The sequence below is a fragment of the Populus euphratica genome, unplaced genomic scaffold (assembly GCF_000495115.2).
Source record: "Populus euphratica unplaced genomic scaffold, PopEup_1.0 scaffold2552.1, whole genome shotgun sequence".
NCBI classification, from domain to species: domain Eukaryota; kingdom Viridiplantae; phylum Streptophyta; class Magnoliopsida; order Malpighiales; family Salicaceae; genus Populus; species Populus euphratica.
In genome coordinates this window covers 1-21,040 of record NW_011502402.1, presented here as the reverse complement: position 1 = coordinate 21,040, position 21,040 = coordinate 1, and the positions used below count along the sequence as shown (strand labels likewise).

The following is a 21,040-nucleotide window of genomic DNA, read 5'->3' as shown; positions in this document are numbered from 1 at the left end:
GAGCAGTAAAGAATAGAGATTTGGCAAAATATGAATTGAAATGGAAAAGAGAGATTGAAAAAAAAAAAAAAAAAAAACATCATCCATGACGCATAGCACAAAAATTATCATTAACAAACCAAATATGCATCCAATCCGCAGCACCGTATCGACGGATAGTCGCTATGATTTATGAGATCCTGATAGAGGAAAAAGAAATAAAAGAATCTTATGATCAATGGGGGGCCAGAAAACTCCTTCCTCCTCCTCCTCCTCCTCGTCCTCCTCCTGGTTTTCTCACTTCTGCTCCTCAGCTCTCAGGACCAAACCTATAAATTCTCCACTCGACACCATCCTCGTCTCTCGTAATTCCACCGATGCCCTCGTCCGTCGCCTCGGCCTCCTCGATCTCATCCTCCTTGGCGTTGGTGCCTCCATCGGCGCCGGCATCTTTGTTGTCACCGGGACCGTCGCCCGCGACGCTGGCCCCGGTCTGTATTCTCCACTTCAATCTAACATCATACTTTTTTTTTTTTTTTTTAAGCACGTGTGTCACATGATTTTTATTCGATACAAAATTAGTAATGCTATACAGTAGCGAGAATGAGTTTTCTTGTGTATATAATACATATATATAATTTTCTTCAGGTCCGATCGATGAAGAACTTGAGTTAGTTTGGTGTTTAGATAGATAGACCTTAAGTTTGACCGGGGGAGGAGTTAATTCCGATTGACTCACAAGCTGAGCCGATAAATTTAATTTTTTATGCTCTTACAATGGATTGAGTACATGGGTAGCATTGGTATGTGAAATTGGATAGGATTGTGCAGGCCGATTACAGTTGTGCTTGTGTTTGGCCCCGTGCCAGGTTTTATACGTTGTTCTCTGATAAGGTCCTGTCCCATCTTGTCATGTCTTCTCTAGTTTCGTTCGTTGTTTCACCAAACGCACTTAGCTGATGGAGATGACAAGGATGTGCCGGGGGGGGGGGGGGGGGGGGGGGGGGCTGTGTACTGGGAGGTGAAAAAGATTTTTCTTTTTTATTATGTCCCATTGGCACATCAAATATTAGTACAAGTGGAGTTGTCCTGTCCAATTTGATTTACTAAATTCTATCCAAATTGATTGTCTTGATCGATAGAATTGCTTGATTTATGCTTCTGTTGAATTGTTCTTATTAATTGTGTTCTTGGTATGTTGCAATGCAGGGGTAACAGTGAGTTTTATACTAGCTGGGTTATCGTGTGTGTTGAATGCACTGTGTTACGCAGAGTTGGCTTCACGTTTACCTGCTGTTGTTGGAGGAGCATACCTGTACGCATACTCAGCTTTCAATGAGCTTACCGCTTTTCTTGTTTTTGGGCAATTGATGATTGATTATCACATTGGGGCAGCTAGTATAGCAAGAAGCTTAGCAAGTTATGTTGTTACGATTTTAGAGATGTTCCCTGTTTTTAAAGATAATATTCCGAGTTGGATTGGACATGGTGGTGAAGAGTTCCTCGGAGGAACTCTTTCCATAAATTTGTTGGCGCCATTTTTACTTGCTCTTTTGACTGTAATCTTGTGCTTGGGTGTTGGAGAATCTTCGATTGTGAACTCTTTCATGACTGTATTAAAGGTATGTATACTTGCACAGAGTTATTGTTGAATATTGTGTGCAAATGTTGATGAAGGATGTGAGATTAGAATAGATGTAATGACTTAGTTTGGCTTTGGTACAGGTTGTCATTGTTATCATTGTAATCTTTGTGGGTGCTTTTGAGGTTGATGTTTCGAACTGGTCACCTTTTGCTCCACATGGTGTTAAGGAAATATTAACCGGATCCACTGTAGTGTTCTTTGCATATGTTGGGTTTGATGCAGTTGCAAATTCAGCTGAAGAATCTAGGAGACCACAGGCATGTTCTGTTGATTTGGTGCTAAATATATTAGATCATGAAAAAAAAATCCAATCATGATTTTAAGAATCTTGTATGTAATCTGATTGTGTAATTTTTGTTTTCCTAATTTGTTTGGTCAGCGGGACCTGCCGCTAGGCATCATTGGAAGTCTTGTCATATGCATTGCACTTTATATTGGAGTCTGTTTGGTGCTCACTGGGATGGTGCCTTACTATCTCCTTGGGGAAGATGCTCCATTGGCTGAGGCTTTCACCTCTAAGGGCTTGAAATATGTTTCTATTTTAATCAGCATAGGTGCTGTTGCTGGACTTACAACGACCCTTTTAGTTGGCCTTTATGTTCAGGTGACACACATCAACCTTGCATATAATTACATGCCTTCTTAGCTGTGCAATTGTGAGTGACAGCTTGTTTCTCATAAACAGTCTCGATTATATCTGGGTCTTGGAAGGGATGGTTTACTGCCTTCTTTATTTTCTAAAGTGCACCCCACACGTCATACTCCTATTCATTCTCAAGTCTGGGTTGGTATTGTTGCTGGCATTCTGGGAGGGTTGTTTAATGTGCACGTGCTCTCACACATTCTGTCAGTTGGTGCATTGGTATGTTGTTCTGATCTTCTTCTCTATTAGAATTCAGGTGTGAATAAAATCCTGCAACCTGTTTAAGATGCAGTTGCTATCTATTTTCTAAAACTGCCACCTGCACTTACCAATCACATTGCAGCGTGCCTGCCAGTTCCTGCAATATTGAATCTAATCACAAATGACATGGCATGCTGTGACGTGTTTGTGTTTAGGCAGGAAATGAATTCTTAAAATTTCATGCTCGTTTTCATTAGTGGTGCTTCAGCATTTTGATTTTCAAGGTTTCACGCTTCTTGTCAACGGTAGTGCTTGAGTGCTTTGATTTTTATTAGTGGGTTATACGCACCTGACATTGCATTAGACTGGTTGCAGACAGGTTATTCTGTTGTTTCAGCATGTGTCCTAGCCCTTCGCTGGAAGGATAAGACAGCGAGTCAATTTTCTTCAAGATGGACTTCAGCATGGAGGGAAGGGGTTCTTTGCATTGTCGCAGTTGCCTGCTGTGGTTTTGCCACTGGACTCTTCTACCGTTTTAGTGCTTCATTTATTTTTCTGGTCGTGGCAGTTGTTATAGCTATACTTGCTACTGCTGCTCTTTGTTGCCGCCAAGTGAGTATTATATTGTGCCTTTTGTGGAATGTTTCTTCTTACTTGTTCCGCACTTTATGATAATGATAAAGTGATTATTATGAGGGTAAAAATCTGATAATATTGTCCTAATGTGTGGAGATTAAATTTGTGTTTCTTCTGTTCTACATTGATGAAATGTTGTTATCAACGGACATGCTATGATTTAGATGGTGGTGAGTCCTGGTGTCTTTGGGGTGGTCTTTAAATTGTGGGTTTTTTTTGTTTTTTATGAGAACTTTATTTGTTTTCTTTTCACACACGGAACACTGATTCTTAGTTGTAGAGGTAATTGGCGAAACGAATCAAATAATACTTGAGAACTCTGCTGGCTTTGGAATGTGGGCATCTTTTTTGTTGATTCATTATGCCCTTCTGTAGCCTAGACTGTGCGTAAGGACATTTTGGAAGTAGAATTTCTTGATGCCTGATAACATTCCTGGAGCACTAGTTGCATTTCATCAAACCAATATTCCTCTTTTGATTTTCCTGTTGAGTTTTCTTTTGTTGGGATTTTAATCTATTTAAAGGGTTAACTGTTGAGTTACATAATGGTGTTTGCCCGACCTTTTTTTTAAAGGGCCAGCAAGGCCTCTCCTGCCTAATGTAGGCTGTGTATTTACCAGTTTTATGAGGCTGGCTTCCATCTTCTTCATGATTTTCTCCAGTCCTGTGAATTTTTGAATGGCCTGTAATGCCTTCTGTTTATTTTTCTCAGACTTACACCAACCCTCCAGGGTTTTCGTGTCCTGGGGTTCCCATTGTGCCAGCTGTTTGCGTCTACTTCAACATGTTCCTGTTTGCTCAGGTGCACTTTTAGAGAATCATTTTTACAAGCAATGTCTCCTTACAAATTGCCAACCTCTGAAATTAATCTGTTCTTATAGAAAAGCTAGTTAATGATGGCCAACTTTCCTTTATGCAGTTGCACCACGAAGCCTGGGTGAGGTTTGTTGTCCTGAGCATTATCATGGTTGGAATATATGCATTCTACGGGCAGTATCATGCCAAACCAGGTTCGGATGAGTCAATTATTTATCAGAGAGCTCCTACAGAACCAACTAGATAGTTCCATCTTAATATGCCTTGTTGTCTGTTGTAGCATTTATTCTCTTGTATTTACCAATGTAACTAAGCTATGGCTATTTATACAAATGACATTTTTATTTATCAAAACCCTTGAGATTTTTTCAGAACATGGCAATATAAAAGTGCAGTATCGCACTACTTGGCAATTTTCACCTGCATCTTATTGATTTATTTCATCGATTCAAATCACTGACCTTAAAGCATGGCTCCCTTGTATTTTCAGAACATATTATTCCTTCTTGCTTTCTTTCCCTCTTTCCCCACTTTCCAAACAGCCTTATTTTCTTTATGTAGAGAAATCCCATGCATAAAAATATCACGCGAGTCTCGGGATTGAAGGATGAAAATAACAGAATCCCCAGGAGGAACATCTTGCCGTTGAACATCTCTCTGTTAAGTGCTCGAGCTCTCCTTGCCTTTACCAGTTTTCCGTTCCACAGTCCACATCTCCCTAACATTCTCCACAACCATGTCGCAGAGTAGATCGAATGCCCTCTGACGCTCATCATTAGAACAGAGTGTGGCCCGGTGCCGAAGTCCTCCTTCCTGCCTGTGGCATCTTCCTCCACTGGCCAACGCATGCTGATTTCAAATTCTATTGAAGAAAAGAGTGCTGGTTTTGTAAGCAGCCAACCCTAATTAAAGCAGGAAAAACCGACTCCTGACAGCAGTTGACGTAGAAAGACTACTGAGTATGGAGAAAAACTATTGAAGAAAACATTTTGTAAGTCACTAAATCATCGGGCCAAATTTTGTCCCATTGAAACTAGAACCTCAAAGCAACATTCAGGGTGTATTAACGAGAAAATTCTTTCTCACATCTAGACTTGGTTTCGAATCCGGGGTAGTTGCATGAAAACCAAAACCATTTATCATCTAAGCCAAAAATCTTAAGGGTTTATAAAACTTCAACTACTAAATAGCAAATAATGATATTCCTGAAGATTGTTGATAATTTAGAGTCATCGTATAAAATTAAAATTCCGACTTTCTCAAATGCTAATTTTCAATATGGCCTTTCTTAGACAAGGTAAAAATCCACGTAGTAGGAATAAACTTTTAGCGCGATAATGTTCCGACAAAATTGCCTTTTAAAGGCTTAACAAAAGCCTGTCAGTCGCACACGACATCAGAGTAAAATCCTGTAGTCTTCCTTTGACAGTCCTTAAAATTGAGGAATTCCACGTCAAAAACTTCGAGCTGTTTTGAGCTGAAAAATGTAGAAGGTCCAACCTGTACAAATGATTAGGTAATCAACAAATTCTTATAAATAAAGAACCGGGGCATGAACATTTGGAACTAGACAAAAAATATTCTTACCAGTGAAGCACCCATGATCTGGATAGTTGGCAATAAGTTTAAACTTATTAACCGTCCTTTCCTTTTTTGGGAAGGAAAGATAAGAATGGTACTTGATTGAATTTTTTATTGTTCTACTGAGAAATCTTCTAAATCCAGGAAAATAATAGTTTGAAAGTCTTCCCCGCAACTGTTATTGACCATACTGCATAGGCAGTTAACATGAAGATGAAGCAACCATGGAAAGAGTAAAAGGGATATGGATGGCATTTTATGGGAGTCTTGGCCTCAGCCTCAAAGGCAGGAAAACAGAATAGAAGCATCACAAGTGTCACTATATATGCCTGGAACTGCGAAGCAATAACTAGCATATTGGTTCTCTTTTCTTACTTTTCTCTCTCTCTATCTTATCCTAAAACCCCTCAGGAAATATTTCCACAGGACCCAGTTGCATATAATCAATAAAAAGGAAGAAATCATGATTAAGGAAAGGGAAGTCGGGTGATGTTGGATAAAGAGATACTGAATTGTGCAGAAAGAGAAGGAAGCAGGCAATTCGAGAAACTAGCCAGTGGCCCAAGTTCTTGAGGAATGATTATCTCTCTTCCCCCCAGGTCTCAAGTCTCGAATTCCTTCCTCAAATCCTGCTTAAGTTCCCTTGTTAACTACCTCTATTGCTTACAGCTTTTAGTTTGAAAAGAAGGCAAGCAGGTCTGGATAGAAGGCACACGATTGTACTGAAGTCTGGATGTAGTCTGTTCGCTTGGAATCAGTGCATTGGTGCCCACGAGGATTTTCACAGGAGAACCCTGCAAGTAGGTGCTGCAATGCGACGATCTGAGTCAGTATAGCCAACATAGTGGAAATTCACCTGCAAAGATTCTAAACTAAATTAAAGCTCGACAGTGAACAAGATTTTTGTAGAAACAAGCAATTTCACCCGCGTTTATGCACGGATCATAATTTTTTTTTTTCTTTCGAAGAAAAGGAACATGACAGTTCTTCTAACACAACATAAAGTGATTTTGATAAGTGGATGGCATCGCACCTGCTATCTAAATGGCACGTATGTCACCTATTTTCTTAGAAGAAAAGAGACCTCCCAAGCAGGACATGTTACGAGGTTTCTGTCTGCACAAAGTTCAAATAAAAAAAGCACAAGTATCAATATAGGAACAGGGAAACGAAACAAAAAAATCCTAGCATGGTTGCCAAGGGGCGAAAGTATAATATACCTAACTTCTTAAATTGTAGCCTCAAATTACCGCAAAATGCAACTTTTCTTAGCTTCCACACATGCTCAACTTGTCAGAGGCACAAATTTATCAGCTCTCAGCAAATTATGTCCAAAAAGAAAGGTATAGTTCACTCCATGTGAGCAACTAGTCACTTTCACCGCTCATGATTGCTTCTGTTTAGAGTGTACTAACACAGGAAGACTAGCAAGGAAGGGGTCATAGTAAAATTAAACTAAATAAGAAGGTATAGTTCATCTAGTTGACTTGTTGAGATTAAAAAAATAAAAATCGAAACACCATTGTTTTAGTTTTTCATTAAATTAAAGGATTGATCCAAGTCTTTTGTCCAGTTAAACTCCGAATCAGATCTGAGAATTACAATAAAGGTTCAGAGATGCTAAACTATTGGATTTGATTCATCCATGAATTTCTTCTCACTATAATTACTTTTCTCTTCTATATGTTAAAGTCTGGATATGATATAAGACAGGAATTGGACTGTGACTGTCCAAGTATTACCATTCCTTATTTCACCGACTCTTTTTACCTATATAACTCGTTGATAGTATAAACATATTTTTTTATATTTTACATTTTTAAAAACATATAAATTCATTCTAAAATTATTACAAAAAATAGTTTTTTTATCTTTATCTTTTCAACCTTTTTAACTAAATATGATTCAATTTTTTAATAATAAATATTTATCATTTTTACTCCGAAACATTAATAAAGACAACCTCAAAGGAGTTTACAAAGCTAAGAAACATTAAATTTAATATACTAGCAAGTGACTTGTGATTCGCTATAGGCAAGAGAAATAAAAAAAACCTTTTCTCAATAAAAAAATATAATTTTATTCAACACCTTTTGTTATATTATGACAAACGCAAAAACAAATCAACGAGGATAATATATTTTATATTAGCTTTTTGTAATGTTTAATAATATATTTAGATTAAAAGTGATTTCCTTTAAAAATATATTTTGGATGTTTTTGAAATGATCTGGAACATAGAAATCAATTAAGAAAACATGCTTTTTGAGACAAATCACCCCCAAAATTACATAGCAAATAGTGTCTTACAAATTTGCGCACGTACACAAAAGCTGTGACACGGATCAAAAAGAGGGGAAGAGAATCCAGTTCGTTCAAAAGTTCCAACGAAAAGCAAATCTGATCATGTACGTTTACAATCTGGAAAATTTTTCCTTCAAAAGGACAGAACTTGCGTCACGGACTTTGATAAGAGAAACAGTACCCATGACCATCAGTACCAGCCATTTCTTTGCTACTCTGAAAAGATTGAAAACAACCCACCTTCCTCGCAGTAGCACACATCTCAGGCGGAGGAACAAAGGGATGCTATACTTCTTCATGTCCTCCACTCTGCACATGACCTCAAACTAGGAAAAATCACAACACTAGGGGAAACAGAGAAGGATACCATCACTTGTGTTGTGTTTTATGGGAAAAAAAAGGGAACTCCTAAATTACACTCCCGGTAGATTTCGACATCTCAATAAACCTGGATGTCTGCAGCTATGCTACTCAACTGATTACCCCCGATGGAGCTTCCTGGTTTCTTCATTGAAGATTTCTGGTCAGGGTGGCACCCAAGCCACAAGCATGAAAGTCTGGAAATAGCTGCCCGGCTAGCAAACTGAACCTTACAAGCCAGGCCATGCTCTGCCAACATATCATTACCCACTAAACCCGAGTCACAGCTAGCATCATATCCGTCAAGTTCAGAGTCTGTTACCAACACAGCAGATCCATCATCAAAGGATGATGTTTCGTTTTTCGCGTCCCCTCTCTTCGGAAGATCTAAAGCCTTTTGAGTTACCGTACAGCCAGGGACACTAGTTTTTTTCACCTTGAGAAGATAGTAGTCTTGACCAGCCTGTATAAAGGGATTAACGTGGAATGATTTTAGGAGAAACCCAAGCGTTATTGAATGACAGATTGGCAATAAAAGGAACCATCAAACCAATAAAACGACAACTGTACTTCAAAGCAATGAAAATAAAATGGCAGATTGACAGATCACAGTTAGTTCCATGAACAAAAGGTACAGGGTCAAAATCCAAGTCGGTAAATCGTGAGTCCGCTCTCAATCCAAGTCATTTGATCTAGAGTGAAGCTTGAAATTTCTAGCTCTTCTTTGTCCAGATTCCTTGGCAGAGAATAAATGTAACACGTGTGTGTGTGATGCAATCCATAGAAAGGTTACATTGAATTAAAATGAAGGATGTACATGAAAGCTATATCAACCTTACCTGCCATTGCGAAGAGACCAAAAGTACCCTGGGCCTGATAGATCTTACATGCTCGTATGCAGCCTTGGGCAACATATGCCTGTGTTCCACCTGTCAAGAAACAGAAAATCTCATACAGGTTAAAAGAATGCTCAACAAAATATAGAGAGTCAGTAAGTTGAATTTCTCGACAGGTTACATTTGAATTTATACATACTAGGTAACAGAGAACAATGGTTGTACTGCGCCCCCTACCAGCCTTGCAGTGAACATATGTTGTCCTCCCAAGAGAGGCATTTTCTTCATAAAGTTCAACAAAAAAAAGAGTTGATATAAAAAAATAAAATTATAAATGACTCCCTCTGGAGGGGGAAGCAAAAATCTATTAAAAATACAACTGCAATACCAGGGAATGAACGTTTACAACATACTTACTATGTATGAAGTCTACAGCTTGGCATATATCAGTAAATGAAGGGGCAAACAGATAGTCTCTCGTCGGAATGACCAAATGATCTATATCATGAGCCTACAAAAAAATATCAACAATGAACATAAATGTGTATCAGCACTCAAGCATAATCACGTGGAAAAAACAGGCAGATTCTTTCCCCCTTTTCACATTCAAGCAACAACAATCAGTGACTTACGTGGGCTTTTAAAGGCAGTATTGGCCATTTAAGTAAATAATTTCTCCTAGATTATCTAACCAATTTGTCAAAAAGAGATAATTGCAAAGCCTTAATGGGGGCATGGATTTTAAATTAAAGATAATCACCTGTACATTAACAAGACTATCATATCTGGAAAAACACGACATGGAAACCAAACTCACATGATATAGTGATGTGGGAACCAAAGTCTCGTATGATTCATTCAGTGTAACCACACCAGACACCCCAAGTTTTTTCAATCGTCGAACATCCGTAGGAAACGGAACAGCTCCCAACAATATAAACTGAAAAACAATTTAGACAGTCAGTGAGTAAGTAGCAAGTCTATATTCATCAACAACAACTTAAAAAATTTTACAAAAAATAAATAAATATTAATTCCTACTTTCAACAAACATTACTAATGAACACAAAACAAATCAGTAGCTAAGAAGATAATTAGTAAACACCTGATCGACTCTGTCCCACCAATGAAACTCGGATTCAATTTTATTTCTCAGAACATTGTACAACAGAGTAGGGTAAAACAGAGCACGAGCTCCAGCCCCTACCAAAACTTTCTTTGCATCCAAAACGACAACGCTTCTACATGAATTCTCATACTGATCTCCTTCCTTTATTTCCTCAATATACATCTTCTTCACATAACCCTCAAAGAAAAGGAAAAGAAACAAGTAGAAATAACCTCCTATGGATTACAACTACAACAAGAAGGAGAAGCTGGGAATTGAATGGATTATTTCATGGTTGATTGGAGGTTTAAGGAGGAGAGGCATGCAACAAATTAGGAAGAGGAGTTCCTTTTTTTTTTTGTGGGTTTCTTTTTTTCTCAACAAACACTGGAAAGCGATAGTAGCCTGCCTGGTGTTTCCGAAAGTTTGAAAATGTGGTCGTGTTTTTTTTTGGTAATAAAATAATAGTTTTTTTATTTTAATATTAGTATATTAAAACAATTAAAAAATATTAATTTAATTTCTTTTAAAAAAAGTAAAATTTTAAAAACAGGGGAGACCACAGTACGGAGCTACATCTCTCCGTTTTCTGCAAGGATTTGGAACTTGCCTGTTTCAAAGTGGAAACGGTTACGTAATGACGACAGCGTTTCGTGTCTTGAGCAGTCATTAAAACGGCGTGGTCTTTTTTTGCCTCTCTTCTTTCATGTCTTGAGAAGTAATATACTCATCGAGTTTAATTCTTAAAAGGTAATTATTTCCTAGTTTATTGCAAAGTATTTTTATTTTCTATCAATTCTTATTAGTAAACTAGAGTTTCTGCTAGTGGAGGGAGAGATTTTTTTGTCCTAAAATATTTGATGGTTGGACCATGAAGCGTTTTACTTCAAAAAAAAAAAAATATTCTGAAGCGGTAGCAAGACGATGTGTTAAAACAATGAGTTATCATGCGATTGGAATTGTGTTGAAGATGATGATTTAAAGTATTTTTATTTAAAAATATTTTTTATTTTTTTATTAAAAATTATTTTAAATATCAATATATTAAACTAATTTAAAAACATAAAAAAATTATTTTAAATAAAATAAAATTTAAAAACACATGATGCTCTCTTAGTTAAAGTGTTGATTGTAGATTCAAGAATGACAATGATTAAGTTTCATTTGAAATTATATTTTAATTAGAGGTTTATTTAAAATTAATATTTTAAAAATATTTTTAGATTGTTTGATATATTGATATAAAAATAATTTTTTTAAATAAAAAATATATTATTTTAATATATTTTCAAGTAAATAGCACTTTAAAAAATAATCATTATCATACTTTTAAACAATTTTTAAAGTTAGTGTAATTTTAAAAACAAATTAACCCTAAAATATAGTGATGATAATAATGGTAGTGTTAAAGTCAACAATTAATAATAACAGTAATAATAATGGTGGTTAAAATTATTGGATTATATTATAAATGGATTATTATCTATGAAATATTTTATATAATTTAACAAGTTATCAATATTTTTTAATAAATTAACTAAGTTTAAAGAATAATTATAAAATATTTTATATTAAAGAGCTTCTTTTTTTTTTAAAAAAAGACATATTTTAAAGAAAACAAAAGGTATATTCCGGCAAAACATATTTTAAAAATTTAATTTTTATAATTTCATGTAACTTGTTTTTAACTATGAACTCATATAAAATTCTTACATTTGTTTAGTTAAAAATGCTATTTGTTTTAAATAAAGAGGTTGTTTTTAACTTTAAGTTTTGTTATGTTTTTTTAGTCTATTACCAAGAATACTTATTATCGAGGATACTTTCAGATCAATTTATACATTGATTAAAACCAAATCTCTTTTTATATTTGTTATAGCAAATAATATATCATTTATTTATCTATTTATCGAGATTTTAATCACTAGCAAGGTAGTTGGAAAATTAAACTAGGTTTTTTAATTCAAAAAATAAATTTTTTAATCTATTTTATTTAAAAACATCTAATAAATAAAATCATAATATACTAATTGTTCGACTAAAAACACTCATAAATAGGTTTAAAAACACAAAAATTAAATAAAAAAAATCTCTCAGCCTTGTTCTACACTTTTTAGCAATATAAAAGCGCAAGAATAACTTAGTGACACTCATCTCACCAGGAAAATACATTTACATCAAATTTGATTTTTAGATATCAAACTGGTCACCCGACTGTTTTCACTTTCCTTCATTATTTTCCAGCAATTCTTTCTTGTTTTTTATAATATTAGAAACATAATTGTGAACAAAACAAAATTTTACGTCAAAACATGGAAGTTTTAAACTAAAAAGCCAAAAAAACAGTACTGCTGTTGCCTTTTACTTTGTCCCCACTCACCAACTTTAAATCATGTTTGAGAATAAATTGTAACTTGTTTTTCGTTAAATGTTTTTTAGTTTTTTAAATTGTTTTTTTATAATAATATCAAAAATAAAAAATTATTTTGATATGTTTACAAATAAAAAATACTTTTAAAAATAATTGTTATTATATTACAAAACACCCTTTAAAGCTGGTTTCTTACTATTATGATGATTATTTTTTAAAATAATATTTTTTTATTTTTAAAATTTTATTTTTAATACCAATACATTAAAATAATTAAGAAAAACTAAAAAAATAATTTTAAACAATTTTCTTTCATATTTTAAGCAAATTACATTTTAGACACGCACACACCATCTATATCACTATCTGACAAGTGGACGTAGTTAGGGGACAAGGAATCCTCTGCACGAATATGCTTCTCACGGGGTCATATTATTCACCGCGCTCCAACTACCAAGCTTTTGAGTCTCGAGGATGGGAACAAATTGAGTCGTGTTAGTGTTTTTTTTTTTTTTTTTTTTTTGGGGGGGTTTGGTGATAAGGAATATCCTCGCATCATTTTACTTATTTTAGTTGAGACGTTAAATGGGCTTTATGCGCAATTGCGGCAACAGAAGTGATGAGTAATTGTGTTTGATGACCATGTCCCGAACAAGGTTCAAATCTTCAGCACTGCCATGGTTAATTTATTAATTAACAGTAGGAATTGTTTTAAGACAAACCACTCCGACACCAAACATTGCTCAAGCAAGCCTTTAACTGATAGACATAGCAGCAGATTTTTAGTCATGAGTAACTTGAGGAAGGACATTACGGAAATTTAATATCACACAGATGCCGAAAACTATTTATTAGCATCCAACGCGTCTTTTAACAGATAAAGAATCACGTTTCTTAAATATTTCAAAAACAGAAGGCTTTGTCACCAGCAGCCTCCATAGCTTTACTCAGTTGAGGACGAATCCAGCAAATTATTAAAAATCACATTTCTTCCTTGAGTGAATTTGAAACTTGCAAAAGCTTTTCCTTGAGATTCTCCCAGGATAAGCCTCAAGTCGTGAGGTGACACAGTCCCCAGTCACACAAGACATGCCAATAAGGTTCTGGTTTTTTTAACTTCACAGAACACCTTCAAGGGGTCTCATTCATCCATTCCATGATTGAACAACACTAGATGATTATAAAACTTTTTGAGTCATCGTTTCTACAAGATAACTGCGACATGTACATGCAGCTACTGCAACAGATACAATGCCATCTGTTGAGGATCGCACTGAAAGATCATTCTCCCTATTTCTCAAAGCGCAAAACCAAATAGAAAGGCAGATTGATGATGGCGTGCTTTTACTAATTTTATTAAGGCAATAATATTAGTTTATGATGTCAAAGTAATGCAGAATAGTTAGAAGGTTTAACAATTCTATGAAAGATAAAAAATCTTTAATTATGCGACGAAGTTGGTGGATACTCATACTTCACACTTCCACGAGAACTGGATGTAGTATCTACAATAGCAGGTTTAGATACAATCTAAAATAGATGACTGAAGATTGAACAAGTAAAAAAAAAGAAGAATAATAATCAACTTCGTCTCCATGTTCCTAGCTATCTAGGAGCAGTATAGCTATCTAGGAGCAGTACAGGCTTATCTTTCACCTAACATAAGTACCATTCAAGCGCTTTCCCTTTGATCTCTGAATAGACGCAACTTTCTGAAGCCTAATCTGCTCCCTGAACTTGGCTATGAATTCACCAGCTTTCTTATCAACCTCGCTGGAGTAATCTCCTGCATCAATGTTAGTGGCAGGCGCAGAATGTTCATCTGAACTCACTCGAGAATTATCAGTCCCACTTTCTGAGTCTTTTGTGGACTCCACGGTAAGACTCTCTGAAAATACTTCCTTTTCCTTCTTCATATGCTTTGAAAGGGTTGGCTTTGGCATATGATGATGAGTATCCGAGTTCTTTTTATCAGAGCCAAGTAACATACTATCAGGTCCTCTTTTCATTTCATTCTTTCCCACGTTTACTGTTTGAGCTTCATCGCAAATTTTTCCAACTTTCTCATCAATGTGTTTTCTACCTACATCCTTAGCTTTTATTGTCTCTGCAGCATATCCACTAGCTCTAATAGTCCCAATAAATCTTCCCTTTAGTGATGAAGTTTTAACAGGTACTGCAGGTTTCTGATCTGATCTCAAAGAACCCTGCCCGGTCTCTCCACTACCCACTGTATGCTCATTCCTTTTCGCTTTCAAATCTTTCAATTCATCCTTTAAGCTTCTCCGTGAATCCTTTTGGAACAAAGACCCACCATTGTATCTCCTCAAATGAAATGCATTCAGTGGAGCATCAGCCTTCCTGGTTGCTAGTGATTGAGAAGCAGGAGGATAAGATGCACTATAACTCTTGTTTTTCCCTAATTCTTCGGTTTCAGAATTTGGCAATTCAGAAGAAATAGAGTGTGAGGGTGAGAGAGTGGTTGGTGAATACGAGGCTGAGCTCCCTTGGGATGAAAAAGATGTCGTGGACCTGAAAGATTGCGACTCGATTTGAGTTTCATCAACTGAGAGAGCTCTAAAATGTGAAGGACAAAGATGTTGTGGACCTGGACCCCTTTGAAATGACAAAGATGTTGTGGACCTGAAAGACTGCGATTTGAGAGACTCGAACTGTGTTTCATCGACTGAGAGAGGCCTGAGATGTGAAGAATCTCCAGCAAAAGAACCTACTTTCTCTCTAATTTCCTTCCTCTCAGATCTCGGATGCCATGGTATTTCGGAAGGTAAGGCTACAGTTTCATTAAAACTCTCCTCCAAGTTCTTAGGAGGCATATCACCAAAATGATTCTCGTTTGCACTCCTTCCAGAACCATCAGTGGAGCCTGAGGCCGAGAAGCTTGTACCGGACTCGTTTTCATTACTAAATAGAGAGCTATCCAGAACCCTAATCCTCGAATTTAAACTCCTAATTGGCAACCCTAGTGGCCTGTAACCATTTACTTGTCCTAGATTACCATATTCATCAAGTGAATAGTTCGGTTGAGACCCTACAACCATCGATTCATTCTGAAAATACTGAGAATTTCGAGCTTGAATCACATCGCTATCACCGTTCTCAAATGAATTTTCAAAGCCATTTTCAGCATTTAAAGATCCACCCTTGTTTTGTTCATTACCGTTAGTATCATCAACCGTAGACTCATCATCCCTACAGTACTGCGATTCAGTTTTGTTCAGTTCATGGCCATCAGTGGCATTAACCATAGACTCACCACTATAATACTGTGAATTCCAATTTTGGTATACATGTTTGTCATCAAACCCAGACAAATTTTCAGACCCATCATAAGAAATTGGAGAAACGTGAAAAATCCTAGACACATAAGATGATTGTGAATCATCAGAGTACTGGGGAGGTGGTTCGGAGTCAAAATCTTCAACATTTCTAAGACAAAACAAGCCACAACAAACAGCAAGGCCTATGAAAAGAGGGTGAGCAAGGCCCCAAAATTTAGTGAGAATAGTAGACTGGCTGATAAAGTCAGGAGCTTGTGAAGGAAATAGTGGAATAAGAAAAAGAAAGAGAACAAAAAAGAGAGACTTAGAGAGTACGTGACTAGTGAAAGATGATGACTTATTGGTTCTGGTGATGGGTTTTGAGTTGTCAAGCTCCTTGAGTGGGGAAGGGGGCTTGGAATGTGAGACAGGATCTGCCATTAATGGAGAAACAAGGGGTTTTTTAGGTTCTGCTGTTTGGCGGGTGTGAGAATGGGGAAATGAGATGGTGGAGGAAGGAAGACTTTGAACTTCGAAGGGAAGGAAGGAAAAAACAGGAGTCGGGAAAGGAGAAATCATTTATTACGGCCATTCGCATGTTTGAGAGTGTGAATAATATTTTTTATTTATTTTTAAAAATTGTTTTTAATATTAATATATCAAATAAAAATATTAAAAAAATAAAGGCGTCTCAATATTGAAAGTCAAACACGGAAACTCGGACGTCATTGATATTATCTCATTTGATAATTCTATATTTTAAATTCTAATTGTTTTTTCGCTCAACGTCTTTTTTGTTTATTGTTTTTTATTCTTCATACATTATTCTCAAAACTCTTTTATCATCTTTACTTGATTTTATATTATTTACTTTTATATTAAGATTCTATTTTCTAAAAAAAATTTGAATTCATTTAAAAAAAAAGATTAGCTCTTCTATCATTGTTTTAAAGATTATATTTTCCAGCATCAATAGATATAATTTAATCATTTTTTGAAACAAGTTTAAGCCCAAATAATTATAGTTTATTTGGATATTATATAACGAGAGATAACTAATCCATTATATATTTTAAATTCCAACAAGCCTCCTAATAAAACAAAAAAAAATCTATTTTTCTAAAAGTTGTTCTTAAAATTAAATAAAAAAATAATTTTTTTGTTCATTTATTTATAAAAAAGGGTGACGAAACCTAGGCCCATGAAAAGAAGAGGTGAAACTTAGCCTGCATTGATTTGAACCAGGCCCTAGCCTTAGCCCAATAAAGAACGATCCTTATTCACAAAGCAGCACGAAGCTGTATCGAAAACAGGAGAAACACGGCGCCAAAGGCTCAACCGCTACCCGCCGTAGCTAAACGCTTTAACTTCCCCATCGTTTCACTGCAAGGAGAGCGAATGGCAGGAAGAGGGGAAACAGTGAAAGAAGAGAATGCAGAGGCAGAGGCTATAATCACAAGAATCGAACACAAATCTCGCAAGATCGAAAGCCTACTCAAACAGTCAGTAATTATCAATCATTTTGCAACTCAATTTTGGTGTTTCTGTTTGTGATTCTTTGTTTCTTTTAGGGGTAGACCTGTCGAGGCTCTCAAAACGGTACTAGAAGGCTCGCCTCCCAAGACTCGAGACGAACGATGCAAGGTTTTGTTTTTTTTTTGTTTTTTTGGAAAAATTAAGGGAAGTTTTGATTTTTATATATATTTTTTATATGCGTAGTCAGCGAATTGGATCTTGGTGCATAGAGCGCTAATGGCAATAAAAGATGTGGATGCATTGTTCTCTGCTTTGGATCCCGAGTACTATGATATTCTGATGAAGTCAGTCCTTCTCTTTCTCTTCCTTATTTTCATTTCTTGTTTTATTTTATTTAACTTTCCCATCACCTGAATTTACATTTACAGTTAGAGAGTTGTAGTTTAGTTCTGTTCGATTCGATTTCTTGGGTATCCTCAATAGTGATCATAATTTTTAAGTTATGCGTGCGTGATATTACTGTCGTATGAGGACTCACTCATTGTCAATGACATTTTTCTTTTCAATTTTGTTTCAGTGACGAATCAGAGAACCTTGTCCTTTAACGTAGTTTTTTTTTTTAGAAAAACAAATAGATAGTTGCAGCCTCTTAAGAATTCAAGATGGTGTCGACCCTTTTTCGTGATTTAGTGAAGCCACCTCATATCAAGCAACGGTAGTATTTTGAATTTTGTGGCTTTTCTCATCCATAGAAGAATTCTTCAAATGAAAGTCTTTGGCAAAATTATGAATTGGGTCTTTTAAAATATTTAAAAAATATTTTTTATTATTTTTTTATGTATGTTTGACAAGTAAGACCTTGAGCAATCTTCATTTCGTATTTGAGACCTTTTGTTAAGCGAAGACAATCTTCATTTTATAAAGTATAACTGATAATTATTTATTATTGAGGCTTTTTGTTAAGTGGAAGCTTTGAATCATTGCTCAAACGTTCCTTAGCTTAATCTGGCTTCATTTCAAGGTTAACCTTTATTGTTCCTTCAGCCTGTTTAGATATTTTACCACTTCCTCTCCAAATATATTGATTTTTCATCATTTCACAACTTTTAACTTATTTTTGGTGTAATCTTTTAATCATGAACTGATGTTCTATCAATTTCAAACTTCTAGCTTGGCATTAACGTCTCTAAACTTGAAATCACTTGGAATTTGTAGCAGCTACCCATTTTTCTGCTACAAGAACGAAGCCAGCAGAGAGTTAAGATATTTCTGTTGGTGTGATCATTCATGAAAACTAATTATTATTGCCAGTGGGTTTTTATCTAAACGAAGCCCTTGGCTAGTCTTTATTGGTTGTGGGGAATATTTCACCTGCATGTTGCTGTTCGTTAGTAAACAGTTCCTCAACATAAAGCTTCTGTGTTTTCTAGCTTTAAACTTCTTGTTTTGAAATATAAAATATGGTCGAGAACTCTCTTCAATTTCATCAAACCTTAATTACCTTGAGGATAAGATTCTCGCCATTTACAAAATGGTATCCTGATTCTCCTTCCAAAGCCTCCTTGTAAGAACCCCCCCTGTTGTATCTTCTTGGTATATTACTCAGCTGTTTCATCAGGAGAAATAGAATGGAACTGATTTTGCCTACAACAGTTAAAGTGCTATTTATATATTTTTTTTTCATGAAGACATCATAAATGCAAATTTTTACTTATCGTTCCGTAAATGTGATCATCCATTTCTCTTGTCCAAGGACACTTTTATACATGTCCACAATTGGCTTTCTGTGTGACACATTGCACCATATTTGTGTTGCCCCTGGTGTCTACTCTGGAAGGATTTGTTTCATCCTGGCACATTTTGGATCCCTACTTGTATGTGAAAAAAAAGGCTGAGCATGAACTTCAAAGGTACAAATGAAGCTGACGTGCTTCAATCTTGTTCTTGGCTGAGCTTTAATACTAATAATCACATGCTCAGTAATGTGGACATAGTTGGCTGTGGATCCTTACCGGTTTGTGTTGAGCACTAAGATCACATGCTCAGTAATGTGGACATAGTTGACTGTGGGATTATCAAATCCTTACCGGCTTGTGTTGAGCACTAACAGCAACACCCCTCAACCCAAATGCCCGAAAAGGAATGGGTGAATCGAATCTCCATCTAGCATTTCATGTGGTCTATTCATTTGTCGTTCTCATTGTTTTCGTGAAACGTTCTGCAATAGAACATTAATTCAGTGATATCATATATTCCACAGGTACTTGTATAGGGGATTGTCTACTGGAGATCGGCCCACATGCGACCAGTGCCTGCGGATACATGAAAAATTGACGGAGAAAGCTGGCATGGGTTGCATATTGCGTTCCCTTGCAGACACTGTGAATACCGTTTGACTGGATCGTGTACACCAAAAGTTCAAATTTATACCGTTTGACTGGATCGGGTACACCAGATGTTCAAATTTATTCATCTGTCATATATAATTTTGAACGATGATAGTGTGCAGGGACCATCAGGGTTTTATGTTCCAAAAGCTTTGCCTTGCCTTGAAGCTTGTGATTTGGTATCTGGTTTCTTATTTCTTTTTTTTTCTTTTTTTTTTATTTCATTTTTATTCGAGCTGGTCATTGTATTGATATATCTTAAATTAGCTGCCAGCTACCTACCTATCAGACAAGATTCTTGTACCTTCGTCTCGGAATCAATGTAACTTCATCTCTGAATCAATGTAAGAGTAACTGAAATTGGATCACATGTCAAGGTAATGTAATTCATGCGGGATAAAAAAACTTAAAAGAAAAGAAAAGAACCAAGAAGTGGAAGCCAAAAGGAAAATAAAAGAAAAGGTTGGAATCTTGTAATTTTTATTCAATTCATCAATATTTAATCATAAATGTTTAAATATTAAAAAATAAGTGGCTGACTGTCTAATATTTAAAAAATAGAATATAAATATTAAAACCTTAACTACATTGTGTTTATAGCCTATTAAATAAAAATGTCGACTAATAACTACATTAAATTTAATAAATAAAATCCAATAATACAAGGGTTAGACTATCTTTATAATCATATGAATATTTAAATCATGCACGGGGTCTGATGTTCCTTTGATCATGGATTTCTGTTTTTTGTGTACTGCGCGAACTCCCCTTAATTCCCAAGGCATGGATTTGATGGTTTTTCACGTTAAAGATTACTTTGGAAAAGCATTCGCAACCACTGTATGAAATTCTTTATTAGAGATCGAGCCACAGAGAAAGCTGGCTATGCTATTAGAGATCGGGCCACAGACAAAGCTGGCTATGGTTCAATATGACGTTCTGAAGAAGGCACTGTTACCGTTTGACCGCATCAGGGGCAGATCAATGCGAAAACTTCTACGGTAGTAGCATATATAATTTCTAGGGATGATAATGTGTAGAAACTATCAGGGTTTTGTTCCAAAAACCTTTGTCTTGCCTTGAAGCTCGCGATAAAGACATAAACCTTCTTGTTTTATATTTTTTTTTTAGATTAATAGAAATGTTTAGCTCAACTTATGTGTATTGTGCATTATGATTAATCTTATAAATTTTAAAATTAATAACTATATAAATCTACAATAACTATTAATAACTATTAAATAAACAATCAAAAACTCAAATTTAAAATGATAGATAAAGCAAACTCATTGATGTAAAATTCTTGCAACTTTAACACCAACTTTTTTTTTAGATTAACGTGGGTGTCCGGGCTAGTTTATGCGTACCACGACTAATCCCACGGGCCCTGAAGTTAACGACCATGTAAGTCTCTAGTGG

The 21,040-nt window shown here is 35.7% G+C and overlaps 5 protein-coding genes and 1 long non-coding RNA gene across 10 annotated transcripts; 2 read left to right on the top strand and 4 right to left on the bottom strand.

The window, feature by feature from the left end:
- Positions 1–38: 38 nt before the first annotated feature.
- Positions 39–4,570, top strand: LOC105119143 (cationic amino acid transporter 9, chloroplastic-like). 3 transcript variants are annotated; one of them, XM_011017251.1, is made up of 9 exons: positions 39–470; positions 1,189–1,601; positions 1,705–1,881; positions 2,004–2,228; positions 2,310–2,486; positions 2,844–3,076; positions 3,813–3,906; positions 4,024–4,114; positions 4,482–4,570. In XM_011017251.1, exons 1-9 carry the CDS (start codon positions 218–220, stop codon positions 4,496–4,498), a joined length of 1,680 nt encoding a protein of 559 aa, XP_011015553.1. In that variant the 5' UTR covers positions 39–217; the 3' UTR covers positions 4,499–4,570. The 3 variants fall into 3 exon arrangements, with proteins under 3 accessions (XP_011015553.1, XP_011015552.1, XP_011015551.1); XM_011017250.1 differs by lacking the exon at positions 4,482–4,570 and having other exon boundaries at positions 2,844–3,080; positions 3,817–3,906; positions 4,024–4,329; XM_011017249.1 differs by lacking the exon at positions 4,482–4,570 and having other exon boundaries at positions 40–470; positions 4,024–4,329.
- A 524-nt stretch (positions 4,571–5,094) lies between these two features.
- LOC105119142 (uncharacterized) lies at positions 5,095–6,647 on the bottom strand. The gene is made up of 2 exons (XR_841086.1): positions 6,056–6,647; positions 5,095–5,420 (listed from the first exon to the last, which is right to left on the bottom strand). It is a non-coding gene; the product is annotated as an uncharacterized LOC105119142 (long non-coding RNA).
- A 1,597-nt stretch (positions 6,648–8,244) lies between these two features.
- Positions 8,245–8,787, bottom strand: LOC105119144 (putative dual specificity protein phosphatase DSP8). The gene is made up of 2 exons (XM_011017252.1): positions 8,776–8,787; positions 8,245–8,628 (listed from the first exon to the last, which is right to left on the bottom strand). Exons 1-2 carry the CDS (start codon positions 8,785–8,787, stop codon positions 8,245–8,247), a joined length of 396 nt encoding a protein of 131 aa, XP_011015554.1.
- Positions 8,721–10,524, bottom strand: LOC105119141 (putative dual specificity protein phosphatase DSP8). Of its 2 annotated transcripts, none has more exons than XM_011017248.1 (5): positions 10,209–10,524; positions 9,819–9,941; positions 9,419–9,512; positions 9,201–9,283; positions 8,721–9,094 (listed from the first exon to the last, which is right to left on the bottom strand). In XM_011017248.1, exons 1-5 carry the CDS (start codon positions 10,290–10,292, stop codon positions 8,990–8,992), a joined length of 489 nt encoding a protein of 162 aa, XP_011015550.1. In that variant the 5' UTR covers positions 10,293–10,524; the 3' UTR covers positions 8,721–8,989. The 2 variants fall into 2 exon arrangements, with proteins under 2 accessions (XP_011015550.1, XP_011015549.1); XM_011017247.1 differs by having other exon boundaries at positions 10,107–10,523.
- Positions 10,525–13,898: 3,374 nt separating this feature from the next.
- LOC105119140 (uncharacterized) lies at positions 13,899–16,357 on the bottom strand. Its single transcript, XM_011017245.1, has 2 exons — positions 16,088–16,357; positions 13,899–15,961 (listed from the first exon to the last, which is right to left on the bottom strand). The coding sequence occupies exons 1-2, from the start codon at positions 16,335–16,337 to the stop codon at positions 14,133–14,135; spliced, it is 2,079 nt and encodes a 692-aa protein (XP_011015547.1). The 5' UTR covers positions 16,338–16,357; the 3' UTR covers positions 13,899–14,132.
- A 676-nt stretch (positions 16,358–17,033) lies between these two features.
- Positions 17,034–19,806, top strand: LOC105119139 (actin-related protein 2/3 complex subunit 5A-like). 2 transcript variants are annotated; one of them, XM_011017244.1, is made up of 5 exons: positions 17,034–17,260; positions 17,330–17,402; positions 17,478–17,578; positions 19,495–19,674; positions 19,725–19,749. In XM_011017244.1, the coding sequence occupies exons 1-4, from the start codon at positions 17,157–17,159 to the stop codon at positions 19,628–19,630; spliced, it is 414 nt and encodes a 137-aa protein (XP_011015546.1). In that variant the 5' UTR covers positions 17,034–17,156; the 3' UTR covers positions 19,631–19,674; positions 19,725–19,749. The 2 variants fall into 2 exon arrangements, with proteins under 2 accessions (XP_011015546.1, XP_011015545.1); XM_011017243.1 differs by having other exon boundaries at positions 19,495–19,806.
- The last annotated feature ends 1,234 nt before the right edge of the window (positions 19,807–21,040 follow it).